Source organism: Anoplophora glabripennis, unplaced genomic scaffold (assembly GCF_000390285.2).
Source record: "Anoplophora glabripennis isolate ALB-LARVAE unplaced genomic scaffold, Agla_2.0 scaffold21, whole genome shotgun sequence".
In the NCBI taxonomy this organism is placed as follows: Eukaryota; Metazoa; Arthropoda; class Insecta; order Coleoptera; family Cerambycidae; genus Anoplophora; species Anoplophora glabripennis.
The window spans coordinates 214183-235877 of NW_019416454.1; the positions used below are offsets into that span (position 1 = coordinate 214183).

At 33.1% G+C, this 21695-nt stretch overlaps 1 protein-coding gene across 2 annotated transcripts in view; it reads right to left on the reverse strand.

The window, feature by feature from the left end:
- LOC108906240 (calpain-9-like) overlaps positions 1–21695 on the reverse strand; it is a 287355-nt gene that overhangs the window by 115749 nt on the left and 149911 nt on the right. The window contains exon 1 of one of the 2 annotated variants that reach the window (XM_018709464.1): positions 12866–12948. The exons of the other annotated variant lie outside the window; for it this stretch is intronic. Coding sequence (XP_018564980.1) covers positions 12866–12908 — 43 coding nt within the window. The 5' untranslated portion in view covers positions 12909–12948. Of the gene's footprint in view, positions 1–12865; positions 12949–21695 lie in introns of those variants that run through there. 2 annotated transcript variants of the gene reach the window in all.

A 21695-nucleotide genomic window follows, 5' to 3' on the forward strand; every position in this document is an offset into this window, starting at 1 on the left:
AAAACTTTAAAACAGAGGAACAAATTTTAAATATTGTGGAAGAAAATATAAGTACAACCCAAATCGTTGGAAATATGTCGAGTGACAGACTCGAATTCCATCCTGTTCAGCGTGTGCAAGCGGGTTATGTTCGTGGTTGCTACTACAAAATCCCTAATTTACACCTAATGGAAACTTGCAAGACCAGCGAGAGGAAGGAACATTTGTTTTGATTCGCCAAAACTGGATCAGACGTGCTTAAATGTGTTTGCGTGTCAGTGGACAAAATTGTGAACAGTTCTTGTACATCACGTACTATTTTTTTATTAAGAAACTAATTAACTTTTATTGTGGGAATTAATAACAATAATAAAAGCTATAATTCAGTTCGTTAAAATAAAATAGCCGTGATAAAACTCTACTTATTTATTTTTATTACCTCTTTAAAGTATTTTCCTTTTTTGTGCGTAAACTTTTTGTAGATACCGATTCACTGTGCGTGCATCGCGACAGGTCAGGTATTTAGTCGAGCAAATACCAGTGACGTGTAAATAAATGTATTTGATTGTTGTCTATTACAATTTTTTTACAATATGTATTTATATCGAATAATTGTACATTCCATTTTTTTTTAAATAAATTGTATGCAGGATTTCACTAAAAGGACAAAATTGTAACAAGGGCGTCCCCAAAGGGGGCAGTGGGGCAGTTGCCCGCCCCTTGAAATACGAAAAAATGCAAAAATTTTCTTAAGTTAAGAAAATATTATATTGAAAATTTTTAATAAAATACTTTATTTACTTAAACTTTAATCTTGAAAATTAATACATTACTTTATTTTTTAAAAAACAATTGTAATGAATTTGTATAAATATTTGTTTACAAAAGAATATAAAAACACAATTTTATATTAAAAAGTAATACATTTCCATATTTAAAAAATTTAGCTCTGGAATTTTAAATTAAAAAATATAAATAAATTTTTATTATTGGAATCAGAATAAAAGTTTAACAGTGCAACTAAAGCTATATGTAACTCACCAATTTTATATAGAGAGAATGAAAAACGTTTTTAATTTTGTAGGTTTACCCATAAGTTTAAGAAATTTATATATTTTCAATAATATTATAGCTTTAAACTTGAATTGTGAATGTTATTCGATCCTTAATTATCCTTATTTTTGACAACCATGAAGATTTTAATATCATACCATAATTTTCAAAAAATCCGAGAAAATTATGTTTTACCTAATTTTCTTCATAATTTTTTTAGTTATTTATATTTTTTTTATGTTTTTCTTGCATTAAAAAAGTTTTATTAAAAATATTTCTAAAAAAAATTAATTCACTGTACCTATTTCTACCTATATTTATATTTCTCCCATCCTCTCTCGTATCTTGCTCCCCCCTAGCCCATTGGCTGGTGACGCCCTTGAATTGTACAACATATTCCTAGGGCCAAAATATGTTTTAATCCAAGTTACTTTAGTCCTTTATAGTTTCCGAGAGTATTGAACTTACAATTTTATTTTTGATTTTCTTTAATAACTTCATTATTACTTGTAGTAAACACAAAAAACTTGGTATAGGGGAGTTTTCTGGCATGAGAAATTGAAATTTGGTCTCGAATTTGATATAAATTATTAGAAAGAGCCATTTATCATAACTTTTTTCAGCCCTGATAAAGTGAATGTTTAATAAAATATTATTTTTAGTAAAAATGTAAAGAAATATTACTTTTACTTTTCGGAGAAAATGGGAATCGAGGATATATCTAAGGAATCATGTGAAATGCATACCTACAAAAAAAGCTAACAAGAAAATCATCGAATTGCCGTATAAAGTGTACTTTGATTGCCCGCTCGTAACTGAAGGCGAAAATCTATAACCACTCTTGATATAAATAAGCGAGTTTCAGCAGTAATTTTCCCATATCGAGGAAATTTTATTTCTCGTGTCGACGGAGATGGTATCCAAGCAACGTCTTGTAATGGGACTGTAATGAAAAACATCTTGCGAGACCTGGGGCAGTTCCTAATGCCTCGTCTAAGAAGGATGTTACATTGTCGGGGGGTCCGGGAAATTGCCCAAAGTTTCAACCATGATATTCCGTTAACTTTTCTAATTAAACAATTTGTAAAAGATAATAAAAAGTTATTAGGTACAATCAAGGAAAAAAATTGTTTTAAAACGTATATTTTCCGAATATGTAAGAAAAAGTTGTCCTGCTAAGAAAAAATTGAATATAAATGTTCAGGAAAGTATGTTGTTGATTTTCATCCATTCGTATCAGGAAAAGCGTCTCTTGTTACTAGAAGGTGTCCCAAAAGAAACGCAGGATTTCATATGTGGAAAAAAGATTTTATTAATTAAAAAGTTTTTACTTGTTTTTAAAGAGCAGATATTTTAGAAAAAAATTGATCTGTATGAAATAGCTTAACACCTTTACAATAAAAAAGAAATGGATTGACCGACGAATTTGTGATACTCTGTATACAAACTGTATTCTACATTATTTTAGGTCGTGGCCAACTACAATTCCCATTTAAAAAAAAACACACACACACACACAAAACTACAGATCGTACAATATTTATTGAGATAGAATTCCAAGAAAAAAGCCAAGAAGGTTCTGTTATCGGAACTACTGTAACAATTTACCGTAGCAGACGCGTGCCTTGAAACTTTCCGCGTTATGAAGTTTTTGTTTTTATTAATTTTTTTATTTTATTTATTATTTAGAATATTTTAATTATATTTTGTTGTTTATTTGAATATTTTTGAGTATATTTTTAAATATATTTTTACCCTAGGCGCGAACAAGAACTTGTCTATTATTTGATTTTAGAGCTACCTCCTCATCAGGGTATGGTTTCCTCAGCTCAGTTGATTTATTTTAAATATAAGATTTTTGAGAAAATAAAAAATTCAACTTTGCATTTTACAAATAGATTATATTACAAATTCAAAATATTTGGACAATTTAACAAGTTTTATATTTCTTATACTTCTACGTTGTATCTACTAGCTATGATATTTTGTTATAGAAGGTGAAAATTTTGAATTATAGTCGACTTTGATACTTATGGAAAATTTAATTTAGAGCTATGAGTTTGGCTTATCATACGAATTCGTTTGGTGTGATATTTTTAATTGGTCAATTTTAGTGTGATATTTTTAATTGGCCAATTTTAAAGTAGAAAGTGCACGTTACACCTTTAAGTAATGCTTGGTTTTAGACATACCTTCCCGTTAACTAATTCTTTCTATGGCTGGTTCTGGCTTTCTGTGCGCTTCGTCGTCAGGATGGTCCAATACGTCTAATCTTCCATTGGTAGAAAGAGTTTGAATTTAACCTGCTGTTGTATTTGTCCACTGCACTTCACTAATTTATTTTTGATAAATTTATATTTTACACTTTCGGTTAATTAACATTCGTTCCCACTATATAAATTTCCAGTAAGTATTTGGTTCATTGTGAAAATTTGAACTAACGGAAAACTGCATACCTCTTGATAGATGGCGTATTACCTTGTGAATACTATTTGATGTTTCTAACCTGGTAGAGATGTTTTAAAATCTTATGAGCTTTGACCTTCATATGCGCAGAAACATAATTCCGACCGTCGCCTAAATTATTCTACGTCCTAAAAACATTACATCTACATCTATTATTCACAGTCTATCTCGAGTTCTCGTAGCGTAAACAAGCCTTTGATCCGATTACAATTATCAAAATAAAATGCCCTATTCTTTAATATTTTAATTTAAACAATAAAAATATATATAATGAACGTTTGCCAGTTGACTTTATTGATGCCCAAGCGCCTTAGTTCATGTCTACTTGTAATGATGCACATGGTCTAGTTCTGAGTCAATGTTTTCACAACGTGCTTATTAGAAGAATTATGGGGATACGCCACGCCTTTCGCGCATTTCGCGGCTCATGAGATATTAAAAGACCTCTAACTAATTTCACCATTTATTTACTTATTTTTGATTTTCATTTGTTTATTTTAGGCACAATTCGACGATGTGTACTATTTGGCAAATTATGAAAGACTGGCTACTACAAACCCTGTTTTACTTTTTATGAACTGATGACAAAAGAGTTTGTTAGTATGGAGACGTCATATTAAACTTTTGTGAAATTTTTAATTGAAAATTATGATTTGATGCATGTTTTTTGCAGCATGACTATTACATATTATGATTCTGCAGAATGTTCTCTAAATTTTGATGTCTGTATCTTTTTTCTACGTCCATTTTCAAACATTCCACAAATTTCACCTATTTTTATAAATTTTAATTAAACTGTGCTATCTAGATTAATTCTATGTTTCTAATATTGTTCCACGATATTGATATTTACTTATTTTCACTTTTCTGAACAGTTTTTATCTGTTGGAATTAACAATTAACTGAAATGTTTTTAGGCCCATCGTTTTCGACAACTTTTAATGTTTATACACTACTTGGAACGTAAATTGGGATTTGAATACAGTTTTTATGACTAGAAGGTATTTACACTACACGAATCATTTTACATCTTTGTATACTTTTTACAAAACAAATTTGACATAAAATCAATTTATGAGTTTGACATTCCGAAAATCGCTACATGAAGTTATATAAAGAACATTAATTTCGATTCCACATATACATATAGACTAAAGGTATGATAAATTTTAGTTTTAGTTTTAATTTATTGCATGAATTTTATTTATAAGTGCAACTCCTTCTTTCTCCGTCGATCAACTTGTCAAAAATTTTAACATTTTTTAAATTTCCTCAAACCAATGCTCCAATATGATATATAACTTTACAAAATTGTACTTTATTGTACCTTCCAACTTTTCTACAATATATAGTTGCCTTTTACGGCCTATTTAGTTAAAAAATTTACATTCTTTAATTTATTTTGACAGATCGATTTAATTCATTTAACTATTTTGCCTGTTTATACTAGAAACTTATTCTGTATCTAAATTTCTTCATATTTAATATTCCACATCACTATTGTCAGGTTTCCCTATTGTTTTTTTACGCGAATATGTCAAAATTTTAGAATTACGTTTTATTTTCTATCTATTTAACGTTTCAACTTCAAAATATCATAACAATATATGTATACAACGTGTCCCAAAAGTATGGAAACAGCACAATAACTTTCGAAAAATGCATTTTGAGGAAAAATCATTCAGACAAAAGATTTGGGATTTTTCCCTGGCTATTCAATGGTGACCCTAGATTTGACCTTGACCTTCGAGGTTATTTCAAGGTCAAGTTAAAATTTTCAAATGGGATGCCCTACTTTTGACCCCGGAAATAAAAAGAGCGGAAAATTTTACGTTCAAATATGTCCTTGACCATTTTCCAAGATGGCGGATCCAAGATGGCGGACGCGATTCCAAAAAATTAACCGATTTACGCCAAATTTGGTATAGGGGAGTTTTTGAGATCGCTGACTACGAATCTGAAATCTGTATTTGAGGAATTTTAGTCCAAGATGGCGGATCCAAGATGGCAGACGCGGTTCCAAAAAATTAACCGATTTACGCCAAATTTGGTATAGGGGGGTTTTTGGGGTCGCTGACTACGGATCTGAAACCTGTTTTTGAGGAATTTTAGTCCAAGATGGCGGATCCAAGATGGCGAACGCGATTTCAAAAATCAATCGATTTTTGCCAAAATTGATATAGTGCGGTTTTTGAAGGTGAAGGTCACGGTCAAATCAAGAGTCACCGTCATATTAATGACCATCAGAGGTCAAATTCGGAAAATGGCCAAGGACATATCTGAACGTAAAATTTTCCGCTCTCTTCATTTCCGGGGCCAAAAGTAAGGCATCCCATTCGAAAAAATTAACTTGACCTTGAAATAACCTTGAAGGTCAAGGTCAAATCTAGGGTCACCATTGAATAGCCAGGCAAAAATCCTAAATCTTTTGTCTGAATCATTTTTCCTCAAAATGCATTTTTCGAAAGTTATTGTGCTGTTTCCATACTTTTGGGACACCCTGTATAAGGTAAAGTAGATTTTTGGATGAAAATGTGCTTTTAATTCTTTTACACTACATCAGAGTACAAATCATAAACAAACTAGAAGATAATACAATACATAATAAGGAACATGTATTTAAGGACAGCCTCTAATCTGATAAATTTCCGAAATCGTCTTCATCACTAGAACTTTCACTATCAGAAATTGTTGGAATCTTCTACTACCATATCAACTCTAATCTCGTTTCTTCAACTTTAACAACAATGTTGTCATCATTATTCACTTCAAGCTACTACGGTGATCGCCATGCCGCCAATATCTTTCTACATTCGGTGTCGAATGCGGTTAATACCGAGAAAGTGACGCAGGGGTCTTCTTGAAATTCCAACTCGACAAAAATTAAAAATTAAGAAGTTATGTGAACGTTTATCTTCTCGTTTGCCCATATTTTTCTGATAAAAGGCAACGATCAATCGGAACACAGGCCCCCTAAGACAATAGTCGATCGCCATGGTCCCAACCGGGCACTTCAATTTCGCCGGACGGGGGAAAGTGAGCCGGTGGAATGCCCTTCGCGCATTCCCATGCTCGTCCCGGAGCGGCCGCGTCGCATTTGAATACAATTACGGCGCTATTAACCGTTCGCCGAGCTGAAAACTGACTCTAATACGTGTAAATGTGTAACGGATTTCATTGTTAACACTTCCGAGATAATACGAATGACCGACTCCCGCAATAAGTTAGCATAACTGCAACCTGAACTGTTCCTCCGCGCTCGGCCGCCGTTTTGCATATTGGCAGGCCTGTCGAGGCGCGCGTTTTGTCATGGCCTGGCTAGATAGACAATAGAGGAATAGGCAGTCCATACACCGACGGAATTTTGAATGGGTTAAATCCGCCGGATCTATCTGGTCGATTAAGGAGGTTTATCTGATTTGGAATTGACAAACAAATATTCATAAAAAAATTAATATAAGCTTATTAATATGAAGAAAATCCTCAAACAGAATTATGACTAGTTTGGATACCTAAGAGACGAGATATTAATATAATAATTTTTCACGATTTAGTACGAAGTCTTATGAGAATGCAGATTTTTTATCTTTCCACTTAGAATGCGCAACAATTGACGAACAGTTTCCACACCAACTTGTATAAATAGGAAACCGATATCTAAGGAACCGTGTGACAGCTCGTAGAAATCGATTAGGTACTTGTAAGACACATAATTTATAATAATTCTCCTTCAAACTGCTTCCGTTGACTAACTTATCCTCCATATGCGTGATAGCGGCAACGCCGCGGTCTCGACGTAACGTATTATTTGAAATTTGCAGGTGTCCAAGCAAACAGAATGATCGAACGCGAGCGAGCGAACGCCGAGACAAGCGAGCCAGCCAAGTGCAACGTTGACAAATCTAAAGGCTTACTACTTTAGTCACTAGCGAATCTACAGAAACTCTCGTTAGACTTTAGATGTACCTCCGTACCCGATAAACCTCGTTAATAGGGCATGCACACAGATTTACACGGCAGGTTTGGGGCAATCGCGGTTAAAAACTGCAATATTGGTACTACGCATCTGTCCCGAGACGTCGCGCAGTGGGATTTTTTGGGATATTTATAGACAAAATTCTTGTTACAAAAGAATTTTCATTCATTCGTAGCAATTTTTTTTTAAACATATGTACTTTAAGCAGGAATTGCGGAAATTTCGATATTCTTAGGCCCTAAATTATGTCATTTTATGTCTAATCACGCAATCCACGTATTTGAACGTTATTTCAATCATTATTAATATCTTTTTACATAGCTCATAAATAGTTTACTCATAATGTTCATCTAAGTACAAATGTACGAGTATTTAAAAAAAAATGCTACGATTGCATGAAAATTGTGGATTCTAGAGCTTTTTGTCCAAAAATATACGTAGAGTTGAAATACGTGAATTGCATGGTTAGGCATAAAATGACTTGCCATAATTTAGGGCTTAAGAATATCGAAATTTCTGCAATTCCTGCTTAAAGTACAGATGTTTACGACTATTTTAAAAGAAAATTTGCTACGATTGGAAGAAAATTCCTTTGTAACAAGAATTTTGTCCATAAATATACCGAAAAATCCCACTGTGGCGACGGTGAAGAAATTGGCAGCAAGGTGTTGTTAATGTTAATGGCAATGCCAACTATGTCATGTCCAATTTTAACGCATCTCCTTCGATTGCATTGATAGAAGCGTTATTATATACGAGGCCTGTTCAGAAAATAACCGAACTTCATTTTTTTAACTTTTTTTTATTAATTTTATGTCTTTGTTTCCTTCAAAGTACTTCTCTCTCTTATCCATAGAATTTCCCAGCAGTCATGGATAGTTTCCTTTCGGTACTCATAATTTCGGAAATAAGAAAAAATCCCCGTGTGCCAGGTCTGGCGAATAAGGAAGGTGAGGGAGGACAGTAATCTGATTTTGGTGCAAAACTAATGATTGACAAAGCTGAGTGTGCTGGCTGCTGATGCATTGTCGTGGTGCAAGAACCATTAGTTTTGCGCCATGTAACCGTTATAAAACACCTTGATAGTACACACGGTTCACTGTTTCACTTTGAGGCAAGAATTCAAAATTCACAATTGCACTACAGTTGAAAAAACAATTGAGCATCACTTTGACATTGCATCGAGAGTGACGTGCTTTTTTGAGGCGTGGAAATCCTTTGCCAATCCATTGCGCTGATTGAATTTTTGTCTCACTGTCGTAGCCGTAAACCCAGCTTTCGTCTCCCTTTATGATCCTTTGAATGAATGTTTCATCGTCATTAGATTGTTCAAGGAGTTGTTAACAAACATCCACACAGCTCTCTTTCTATTGTTCGGTCATCAAACTCGATGCATGCTCAATTTTTCCGTCAAAATTTCATGGCATGACCCAACTGAGATCCTAACCTCTTCTGCAAGTTCTCGGACAATCAATCGGCGATTTGCACGCACCAGATCATTGACTATCTGAACGTGGAAGTCTTCAGTTGAAATCTAATGCCTTCCTGGTCGAGGATCATCTTCAATTGACTGATGACCACTTTTAAATCGTGAAAACCATTCGTAACATTGCGTACGACCCAGAGCTAATATTATCTCCGTAAGTTTGTTTTAAACGTGGAAATGTTTCCTTGAAAGTGTTCCCCAGTTTCACGCAAAATTTTGTGCTGCATCGTTGTTCCATAAAATAGCACATTTCAAAGGTCATCGCAACACAATGCTGCCAACTTCATATCACTAAATATCTCCATCAGCGCGTAATTCAAAAAGTTAAATTATTTTAGATGTCAAAATCCGCTTCTCTTTCGATTGCGAAGTTAGAGGGTGTTTATAGCTATCCGCAAAAATTTAATGAGATGGTAGCCATAAATTTTCTTATAGTAACATGGTACTAGATTGTATCTATTAGAAACGAAGAAAATTCTCTCCTCAGATCTATCTTATTTCCCACCAAAATGTAAGTACTAATAAAGATTTGTAATAACCTGAAGTTCTCTGGTTCTGAAATTTGTAATAAATAATAATAACTGGGGTGTTACAATCTTATTAGAGACGTGACGTGACTTTATACTCTACAAATAACAACTATATTTAATTGAAGTTATTGGAAACTAAGTTGTAAAAAAAAATCAGTGTACCTATAATAAAAACTTTGAATCAAAGTAAAAAATTTACCAAAGACAAGTCCTTGGATAATTCAATTTTTATTATCGTAAGTAGGTACTTAATTAATCTTTACCTTTTCAGAGGTGCCAAAATGCCCAGATACAACAGCAACTAATCTACATTTCAGGCAAATGTGGAGAAAGCATAATTCCTCTTTAACAATATGTAGCCTTGTAAAATCATGAATCACGATTACATTGTTGCACTAAATAGGCTTGTCTCGGACTTTGATAATATTTAAAGTTATTGGATATCAGCAATTTGATTTTCTACAAAATAAGTACATATAAAGTGGACAACTAGTTCTACTAGTTCTAGTAGATGATTTCTTTTTTCTCTAATACCGCTGATAAACTTGTTAATAAACACAATAAACAAACATGCTCTTAACATATACAGGGTAATTCTGAACTTATCCAAAAAAATAAAATTTTGAATGTACAGAGGACTCTTACAAATACAATTTTGTAAAAAAAATCCAAGAAGGTAATTCGAAAATGATTTAAAACGGCACTGGAAACTGGTCCACTGTAAAACCTGACCTTGCGCAAGGCATAGCATGCAATCAGCGACCGGCAACATGAAAAAATGAATGGACAAAAAATATAAAAATTTCATAACACCTATTTTATATCAGTAGGTGCTTTTGTCGCTATTGTATTATTAATTAATAAAATTAATTTGTAGTTTTAATAAATAAATTAATTTGACACACCTAATGTTACAGCGACTGTCCAAAATACTGTCCACCGATGTGTAAACACATTTGGGTCCGTCTTATCCATTTTCTACGAACTAACATAAATCTTGCTTCCCCATAATATAAAATGCTTCAACATAACACAAATGCTGTATTAAAACAATATCTATCAACTTGAGTTGCTATACACGTAAGCCAGTTTTGACACTTGAAAAACTAATGTAAACACTATCGCAAAAACGTTAATAATAAAATCGAATTTCAGTATTCGGAATCACCTGGGGCCATGTGGAGAGAGGGCGTATTACGTACAACGCATATCGCGAATGACGCTAGAGACTACAGTAGCCCATCTCATTTGTTTGTAATTATCAAGCAGTGACTTCCACTTGTTTTCTATTTTTTTTTAATTAATTCGCGTAATTTTATCTGAAGGATAAAAAATTAACATCCAGTATACGTTGCGGAAGTTAGATATTACTTTAATTAAATCACTAATTAATACACTTGGCGCGGAGAACGAAGATTTATGCACGTCGTTTCCTAGAAATTTTGAACAGAACATGATCTGCAGCCATACTGTGTGCACTTCCGGATCTGAAGTGCAATTAGCACGTAACAATGCACCGGGTACAAGTTTCTAATTTTCATATAATGAGACTAAAACTAATGCTGAATACAGAGAGTAACTTGTCGGGGATTTATGGTCTTTCAGGTGAATGAAGCAAAAACAAAATATCGTCTAAAGTAATTTATTTGTGGCAGTTTCAGTTTTTCCCTTATTTATTTGGACAAAAAAAAATGAATCGAACAAACCATTACTCCATATCAGTGTATTTTTTTAATAATATAATAATTGAAAAGCATATCTTTTAAGACAGGTCAATAATAATTAGTTATTTTTTAGATTTTTAGATCGTTTAGATTGGTCATATTGTTTAGATTGTGTTAGATTGACAGATTGTTATTAGAAAGTATGTTGTTTACTCTGTCAATTCTGTTTGCAGTAAAATAAACGAAATTTGAAATTGTAATTACACTGTTTCCTTGCGAACGATTGCTCCTAATTTCGTTTATGAATGTGTAACAAAAGCCGGGACGCGTAGTAATTTATTTGTTAGTTCTCGGAACGGATGGACCAAAAAGTAAAATATTTCAGTCAACACTAATTATCGAAAGTTAAGGGCTCTCAAGTAGGTTTAGCGTCGTCCTTCGGAGAAATTTAGCAATATTTTTTAACAAGTTCCGTTAGACTGTCGGGGCCATGTGTTGAGCAGGTATAAAGAGAAAAACCGATATTTCAAATAACGGGAGAAATGCATTCCAAAGGACGTGGGAATTCCAAGAATAAGTTGTTAAAATGTTGTAAGGAAAAGAAAGTAATAGATCAAATAGCTGGTTTTTAGGCGGATTTTCCAAGTTATTAAGAATATATTAAATGAGATTGACTAATCCGTCCTGTATTGCTACACGGAGTCACTAGAGGAAGGCTAGAGTTACTTGTAAGTACAGTCAATTAGGTAATTATTAATGTTGTATAGTTATACCAAAGCGTCCCGATAATCAGGTTTCCGCGAATAAGATAAGAACAGAAACTTCTGGACCTAAGAAATGGGCGTGTCGAAGCGAGGTGTCGAATTCAGGAGAGATTCGAAAAACAGGCAGTTTTTCCTTAGGTTCCACATTAAGCAGTCGACTTAGTTTTAAAGTCTCGGATTAATTTAATAATGGAGAGTCATTCCAAATTTTGCTATGGATCGCGCATTTCCTGAATATCGGTACGTTGTCGCGTGTAAATAAATTAATTAATAATGTTGTTTGAGCCCGTTGTGGTGTTAGTCTGTTTGTTTGTTTTGTTTTTATTGTTATTAAAACCCTCCCTGGAAGTTTTGGTGTTTCCTTTTGTTTCTCTCAACATCAGTGTCACCACTGGATTACATTCTACGTAAGCAATAGAGGGTAAGCGCCTGAAATTCATTCTCTGAACATACAATGTTTCTAAGTTCCTACGTATTAATTAAAGTATAATGATAATTATAAACTCCCTTTCGAGAAGTTAATAGTAAACTCTTTTGTCACTTAATACCGTTATGATACTGGTCATAGCGGTAGATAGATAATTACAGAAATAACCCCTCAGGATACGAATGGAGTTAAAAAATAACTTTTAAACGATTTTTTATGCATTTACAAATTTAAATGCCTTTTTGTTGAAAACCCTAAAATTTTCGGGATCCATACATAACGATTCTGTCATATTTGTTTGTTATTTTTTAAATTGTTGGATACATTTATAGTCGGCCCGAATGACTACTTCCATACGTGACTCACAGTCTATACTAATAACGTACTAATTATTATTATTTACACCGCCTACTTGACGTACATAAACAGCGCAAAACTTAACTGTTACGTAACTCTAGAAGCGGAAGCAAGCACTTTCTTGAGGACGTGTCAGTAATTGATAAATAAAAAAACGACTCACTTTTTATCACGAGCCAATTGTCCTCCGAAAAATCGAACACCATATTCCTCTGCTTCCGATCACCTCGCTACCGTGTAGTTTACGTGAAACTAAGTGCGCCCTATGTCAAGAAATTGATAACGATGTTAATTATAATTGTAAATAATTATCGACTTTCCTGTGTCGCGAAAGTACGGGCGATCGAAAAATATGGTCAATGTTTATCAAGCGAGCACTGGCGGCTAATGGTGTTCGTGTGTTTTGATTGTTTTCGACGTTAAGTACACGATTAACAATTGAATTGAGTCCTTGGTCGGTCAAGAATTAGGACAATAAAATAAAATAAAAATTTTCAAATTGTGCAACTTACCTTGCTTGTAAGGATATTAAACAATTTGATTTTGGAAATTAACCATTTGGAAACAATTTTTTAATTGATACGTACTGCAGGAAACACCTACTCTGCGTACTAATGCTACGACCAGTATTGAATTATACCCACAATATCTAGTAAACATAGATAGAATCATTCATCAGCCGAACCCACCAGATATACCGGGGTGGAACTTATTAGTATTCACCAATATACCAGCTCATTTGGTTTTCTAACTACAGATATGGAGTGATTATAGATGAGATTTAAATAACAATGTTACATCTATACATGTATTGTATTTAATGTTTAGGTCTGCAAATGCCAAAACTGACAGAGAGCGACCAGCTACTTCACAGGTACATGAAACAAAGACCAGTATCGCTGGCCGCTCTCTTTTAATTTGATCGTTTGAAGACCTAGTCCTCGAATGGCAGCGACCACTGAAAAATGTAACAAGGCATGACTTCATAATAGTGAAAAATCAGTTATTTTCCTTTGTATTGTTTGTAGGAATCCTCGACAGTTGTCAGTGGTTGAACAATATCAGAGTTGGTTGCCATGTTTTAATGTTAGACTTTAAAAATAGCTCTAAGCCCTTAAATTGATTGAAACTGTCTCAACTTGGATTTTCGTTTCTTCTCTAAAAAGTCTTGGTCAAGATCTTCTCTTTCTCTCTCTCTCTCTCTCTCTCTCATTAGAATTCTGGTATTACTTAGGTCTATTGAAACAATCAAGGTGTGACGATTTTTGCAATAATTACAAGGCCATGATGAAGGCAGATACCAAAACTTAAATATTGATACAAAACACCGCACAAGAAAAAAACTATGTATAAGAAAAGATAGAAGTGATTGAATAACATCATGAACAAAACCAAAATGTAAACTGAGAACTAATTAAATACACTAAAAAAATTCACTCAAATTTCACTTAATTTTCACTCAATAATGTATCAATGTCTGTCTACACTCGATTGAGTGAAATTTTCACTCTATTAGTTTGAGTACAACTGAGTGAAACTATTGCATCAGAAATGAGTGAGTTTTACTGCTAATTATCAATTGAGCGACTTTTGACTCTATTCTGAGTAAACTAATTTAGAGTTGACTTTTTTCTAATATGATTTAAATTTAACTATTATTGAGTGATTTTTTACTCAGACTTAGCTTTTAATTAACTAAATATTGAGTGCAAAAATAAATCACTCATAAATGATTAATTAGGATGTACAGTGTGATGTACAGTGGAGTCACCTCGCCGGGCCTCCTCCTGTCCTGGCTGAGATCCGCCAACTGAGACCCGCCGCTGCCGGCTAAGGCCTGTCCTCCTGGCGATCACGCTTTTCTGGAGCATCTAACGGGCCCCTATCAAGTGTGGTCGAGATTACAGAGCAATATGTAAGTGGTGCCATCTTCACGGCGCCATTCAAATTACTAGAAATTAATACATTTAAATTCACTCGGTAATGAGGATATTTACTCTGATTTAGGTTCAAGTGCACTAAATACGAGTTTACGTGAAGAATTTATTTAAGGAACAAATGGAAACATCATTTTAAGAAAAGCGAAATGTTTATTCGTAAATAAAACGAAAACCACTGGGTTTAGGTATAGGGAAACTTTAACAAAATTACACTTACTTTTAGTGCAGAATGCGAATACGTTAAAAAATTAGAGGTTTCCATTTAAAAAGTTCGAGTTTTCCACATTTTCTGAACCTCATATTCGATTTTTTTTAATTCGATTTAAAATAAATTATATCTTCCTCTACAAAATGTCCAATTTGCACAAAAAAATAAACCTGTGTTTCCGGGAAAACTAAATGTTGCCGACAGTCTGCATCTGTCAATTTTTACTCAAAAATCAAAATATCTCGGAAACGGTCAATCCTAAGTAGGAAGTGTGCTCTTTCCAAAAATGCAATAATATACAGGGGGTTCCATTTAAAATAAGAAAGTTAGTATCGACTTCCGGTATAACCGGAAGTACGATGACCTTGAAAATATTTTAGCTTGGTAGGCCCCACGGTCCGTATTACACCAACACAATTTCAAAAAAATTCTTCTAGCGGTTTCCCAGATATCCATCGATGGATTTCGTGGTGGGACACCCTGTATATTTAGTATATGCTAAATATTTAGTAGAACGTTAACAAATTATACGGAAAAAGTAGTTTTTGTTAATTATCCTAAACCCGTAAGTTTCAAGAAAACTATCACCATTAAGGACGTAATTACAATACAAATAATGTTTTCATTTCTGTTTGCTTTTGCCGAAAGCTCGAATTTCTGTTCATCATCTCAATATTTCCAAGCAAGTAAAATTTTAAAATTACCATTCCTTCAGAGATCCTTACTCAAGACGACACATGACAATTTCTTCTTTACAAATTTAATTGGAACAATAAAATATTGCCCAGAGCTCCTTGTCGCAGTGTAAATGATTACAAATTGAGTTTAAACGTCCAACTTATCTGACAGAACAACATGTTTAGCCTTGTTCTTCGAATCACGAAGAACTTGTACGTTGTAAAATTGAAACATTTCCTTGGCTGTTGCTAGTGTTATATATTAATCCTTGGCTGTGGAACGTGCTCTAATAAACACAGAAAACGTCTATAAATGCTGCAAAGCTGATACAATAATCATTAATACGTAACGGTTCGTTTAAAATAATATATATTTGAATCGCCATATAACAGTAAGTACTGGATAATTAGTGAGTAAAGCAGCAGCGTTGCAGAGAGATTTCAGGGGGAAAATAATACTTACACCGGGCAAGTGCTTGATATACTGTTGCTGGTGGTCAATAATTAGATATTAGTCTAATATCTTCAAAACCAGAGCTAATTGACTTTGGACCTCGGATTCGAATTAAGCACACAAAAATTGTTTGGGAAAGTATATTAGTGCTGTGGTGTTAAAATCTTGTCAGCCTGTGTAATTTTTAGGAATTGAAGCTACACAAACAATGTCGGGTCACAGACAAAGTAGCTATCGTCACAGACCGCTACTGGAATAGGCCAGCAGTTTTAAATTTCCGAATTCCCGATGTGTGGTGGTGTACTCTACACCACCAGCAGAATTTTAGGAAAAATCAAATGCAGCGGCCCGCATTCCTACGCGTATCCTAGCAACATATAAACAACACTTTGGTAATGTTGTCAGGCATACTTATGGATTTGTTTTGTACACTTTTTTTAATCAATATATGTTTTTTACGTTACTGTATTTACTTAAATGTATGATGTAGGTATTGATAAAAATGTTTTTAAAGAATTAGCGAATATCTACAGGATGTCCCAAAAATATGGAAACAGCACAATAACTTTCGAAAAATGCATTTTGAGGAAAAATGATTCAGACAAAAGATTTAGGATTTTTCCCTGGCTATTCAATGGTGACCTTAGATTTGACCTTGACCTTGACCTTCAAGGTTATTTCAAGACCAAGTTAATTTTTTCAAATGGGATGCCCTACTTTTGACCCCGGAAATGAAAAGAGCGGAAAATTTTACGTTCAGATATGTCCTTGACCATTTTCCGAATCAAATCAAGGTCACGCATGGTTTGGCGCGCTGTCTTGAAAACAACGGGTTGCAAAAAACCTATAACTAACGTTATAGGATTTTTCCCTGGCTGTCTGACGGTGACCCTTGATTTGACCGTGACCTTTATCTTCAATAGCTTGATTTTTGAAATCGCGTCCGCCATCTTCGCTCCGCCATCTTGGACTAAAATTCCTCAAAAACAGATTTCAGATTCGTAGACAGCGACCCCGAAAAACCAAATTTCGCGTAAATCGGTTAATTTTTTGGAATCGCGTCCGCCATCTTGGAAAATGGTCAAGGACTATCTGAACGTAGAATTTTCCGCTCTTTTCATTTCCACGGTCAAAAGTAGGGCATCCCATTTGAAATAATAAATAACTTGACCTTGAAATAACCTTGAAGGTCAAGGTCAAATCTCAGGTCACCACTGAATAGCCAGGGAAAAATCCTAAATCTTTTGTATGAATTATTTTTCCTCAAAATGCATTTTTCGAAAGTTATTGTGCTGTTTCCATACTTTTGGGACACGTTGTATGTAGTTTCATATTGTGATATTCTGCAGCGGTGTGACAGTTACGTTATTTAATCATAATCTCGTTAATTAGCTACTATTTTCATGTTTTGGTATTAAAACACTGCAGAAAATATATTTCCAAATAAACAAAATTCGTAATGATATTTTAAACAGCTTGTAATAAAATTTTTTTAATATTTGATGACGATAAATTTATTTAATATCGGTGGGTTATTAGTACGTCGCGGAATGTAGGTACGGGTTCTTTTTTGTATTTTGACATCCACTTATAGGTTTAATAATTAAAAATTTTAAATACAAATGTTCAACTTTTCCTTTATATCTTTTGACATCAAAATTTGCTGACATAAAATATATTGTGAAATATACAAAATTTCAGAATGAATTTGAGAGCTAAACATCTACACAGATAAAGGAAAAGTTAAAATTAAAAAGAAGGATCAAATCCAACACTCGAGTTATATTAAATCTTAAATATTAAAAATTAAATCAAATTATATAAAACTAAAGATAATACACTATATGGATAATAAAGAATTAAAACTCAATCAGTAAATCATTATAAGGAATAAAAGATAAAATTTTGTAAAAAAAAATAATATAATTTAAAATGATCCGAACAAATGTCAAATTTAATAAACTTTTGAAAATTTAAACTATTAAATTTAAGGAATATAATGTAAAAATAGCATGAAAAGGTAGTAATTTGGCAGTCGTAGAAGTAATATGTAACATCTCCAGCCTAAAAACAAAGAAACAAAGTAAAATCACAGTTTTAAATGATAAACAACGTACCCGAATACAAGTATATAACCTAGTAGGACAAATTGGCATTTCTAAGTGATTAGTGAAGAAACCTGTAAAAATCTGTCAAAACCAAAATTCCCCAAAAGTGTAAAGTCAATTGTACAAATTCTCATTGTGTGTTTTTTAAAAAGCTAAAGACTACAGTGTTAAAAGTCAAGTGAAGTGTACAGAAGAATACCAGTGCCAGAATATTGTTAATATCGTATCAAATTGGAAGTCAACGCACAAATCTAAAAACATTAATTTAAAGTTTTTGAATTCTCCCATTCCAAGGTGATATAAAATAAATAATTAATTAGGTAAATTTATAGTTTTAATTCTAACTAGATTTATTTTATTTAGCATTTAACACAAATGTGATTTCCAAACAAAAGATAAGTTCCATGTGTCTTTAATTACATAATTGAATGCATTAAATTTATTTGGCAGTTATTATTTGGCAACAAAGCTACCACTAGAACTGTCGCCTATTACCAAGTAGAAGAGTTACCCGCTAAATTTTATTGCTGGAAGCCTGCGTCCTTTTCGGGTTGCCAATTTCCAGCATTTAACACGCAGTCTGTGGCGATAAGCTATATTGTCTGTGGTCGGGTATAAACAAATTAGTCTAAATTTGAAGTCCAGAAATCTGTATAAAACTAAACAAAAAACTAAGGTATTACTCATTTTTTTCACACTTTTTTTTAGTCTAATCACTGGTTATATAAGCTACGCTATCAAGTATACTCAAGGGTCTAATGATGCAGGTTTATCTACATCGGTTTTTCAGCCACACATGAAAAGAAACGAATAAATCTCCAATACCTACACTGAAATCTAAAGAATTCCACTAACGTTAACAATCCAAATGAAAAACAACACATCAATGTTATTATGCTAATGACTTTTTTATGACCGATATAAATAACGACTACATTTTTTTCGTTATATTAATTTTTTATGCGCTGGCATCCGAAGCTGTCTTTTATGGTCGCATTGTTACTGCCTCTATTCTATTTTTAAATCGGTTTGATGTATCAAACTGTCTTCTGTTATTGTTGTTGCCCACGCTCATACTTGTATGAATAGCTATGCTTCGTGAATAAAAACATATAAATCATGACAACGGTCGCGAGTGATTATGTAAGTGTGGTTGCGATAATTGTTATTGTTTTTGGCCTTGAAACTCACGGGATGTTAGGCGGCCCGTATGATCTCTTTGGCAGTGAATTCGAACTTTTTATCCTACATTCGCTTAAAATATCCGAATTATAAATGTGTTTCTGTTGATTTACCAAATTAAGATGGCTTTGTTGGTTTTTAGGGTAAATGAATACAGCAGTTAATAGTACAGCTGACGCGGTTTTGTGACACTTCGATGGTATGTCCATTCTTAATGACCAAAGATTTCGTTGAAGGTCGCCGAAGTTACCTGAAAAAGTGTGTCTACAATGATCAGAGGGTTTAGTTCAGGATTTTGCCGCCAGGTCTTACATTAATGTGTGTAAGTAATTACGCACAAAAGTGTGTCGACAATGAGGGATTAGTTTAGGATTTGACGTCCAGAATTGAATAGATGCGATTGTTGCATGTAATTTACGCAGAGTTTTTGAATTTTGCGACCAGCATTTATTGTAATGATACCAATGTAACCACACCTGAGCTAGGTGGGGTTGAAGAATCACGTGGTGATAAATTTAACTAAAGTTTCGTTTACCACACTGCGTAGTTTACTGTTGATAAAGTAACAGTGAAGAAAGAAAATGACTTGCAATATTCATAAGAGATGCTGTGAAGGATCTGCAGTTAGATATATTTTCAAACAGGATAGAAACTGAACATGAGAATCTATGAGTGAAGGGGCGTATAATGCATTAATTACAAGAGATCCACAAGTAAATATTTTATGTGAAGAATTTTTGAATTGGAGGGAAATGGTCGTAGAGAGAATAAAAAAAAGAAAATTGAAGCTTCAAGTTTCTAGTTTTCGGAACTGTAGCTTAAATTTTTTTTTAGCGTTATCGATTTTTAAGTAGGTAATCATAAAAAAACAACAAAACATTTTTTTCAAATTTTTGCTTGTCCATAAAAAGGTTTATGGACTTTTTTTTTGGTAATATCACAGAAAAACACTTTTAGATAATTTAATTACATACGATGATTTGTCGCCGAGTTATCGTCGATCAAAACAAACAGTTATTTTTGACTTTGGCAATCAATTACTCGGGAAATAATGAGCATACAGAAAATCCAAGCAGGGTTCTGGAAACTGCAAAGTAGTCAAAATTATTGGTTTTTCACAAATAAAATTTTTCTAAGTGAAAATGTTGGTTGGAGAAAAGATAAAAAATTGTATATTTAGGGATAACCTTGCAAATTGTAGATAAACTAAAGATATGGACTGTAACTTTTTAACCTCAAAGTGTCCTAAAGAAACCCTGGTAGTTTCAAAGCGCTGCGATGTTTTCTCTAGTGCCAGGAATTTTTAAATTTGTCGTTTTTGCTGAAAATCCATGTAACGAGTAATATTTCACTTTTATTAATTTTTTTAAGTTGAAAATGTTTTTTTTAAGAAATAATCACATTTTCTTCACTAAAAACGTTAATTATTGTAAAAAAAAATTAAAAAAAAAATGTTTGTCATTATTTTTGGGATATATCGTTTTTGGATTTAATAATGAAGTGTTTTGTTTGCGAGCATCAACGAGTAAAAAAAACTGTTGAATTAAAAACACAACTGTATATCAATCAATATGATAGGTAGTATACATTTTGACAAATTAATTTGACGTTTATACCAGAAATATATACGGAATGTTTTTGAAATGGTGTAAAAAATTCAGGTGGGTGATAGTACTCATAAAAATGGGAAAAAGCTCCTATAAGCAAATGCCTTAAAAGGGTAAACTTATAGAATCGAAACAGATTATAATGACTGCAAAAAGTGATGCACTGAAAAGAAAATTAAGAAAACATCTGAAAATGTGTCACTGGCTTATTATGAATGAATACAGGGTCGTGAAAGTGAAGCATCCAACATTGTAGCCAAGTCATTTTTACAAAAATGATTAATTTTTTTATATTCACACATGAACTAAAATCTAAAAGTTTCAGTGACATCCTGTATAACGATCGTTTCAGCAAATATACAGGGTGTTACAAATTAGTAGGCCAAGCCGTTAACTACATATTCTTTGGACTAAAATAATGGAACTTTTCATATGGCACTTTTCATTTCAGAGCTCCATTTTCAAAATACAAGGTGTCAATAAAAAATTTTAAAAATTATTTTTATTTATAGTTCCGGTGATTTTAGATATATTTGTTTGAAATTTGGCAAATATTTTTATCTTAAGTCACACCTTCTGTGTAATTCTGATATAAAAGATTCAAATGCGAATGGTGGAAAAGGGAGTTGTAGTACCTACCAACAGACCCCCAATTTTTTTTTGAGTATGCATACCTAAAGCTTCTTTAAATAGAGCGTTTTTTATCTACTTTGTTTCACTCTCATATGAATTTGATTTGGGGCTCGGTTTACGAGATATTGCAACCTCTTTAGATGTGTTAGGTTCGGCACAAATTAAATATCGCTAAGAATTAAAT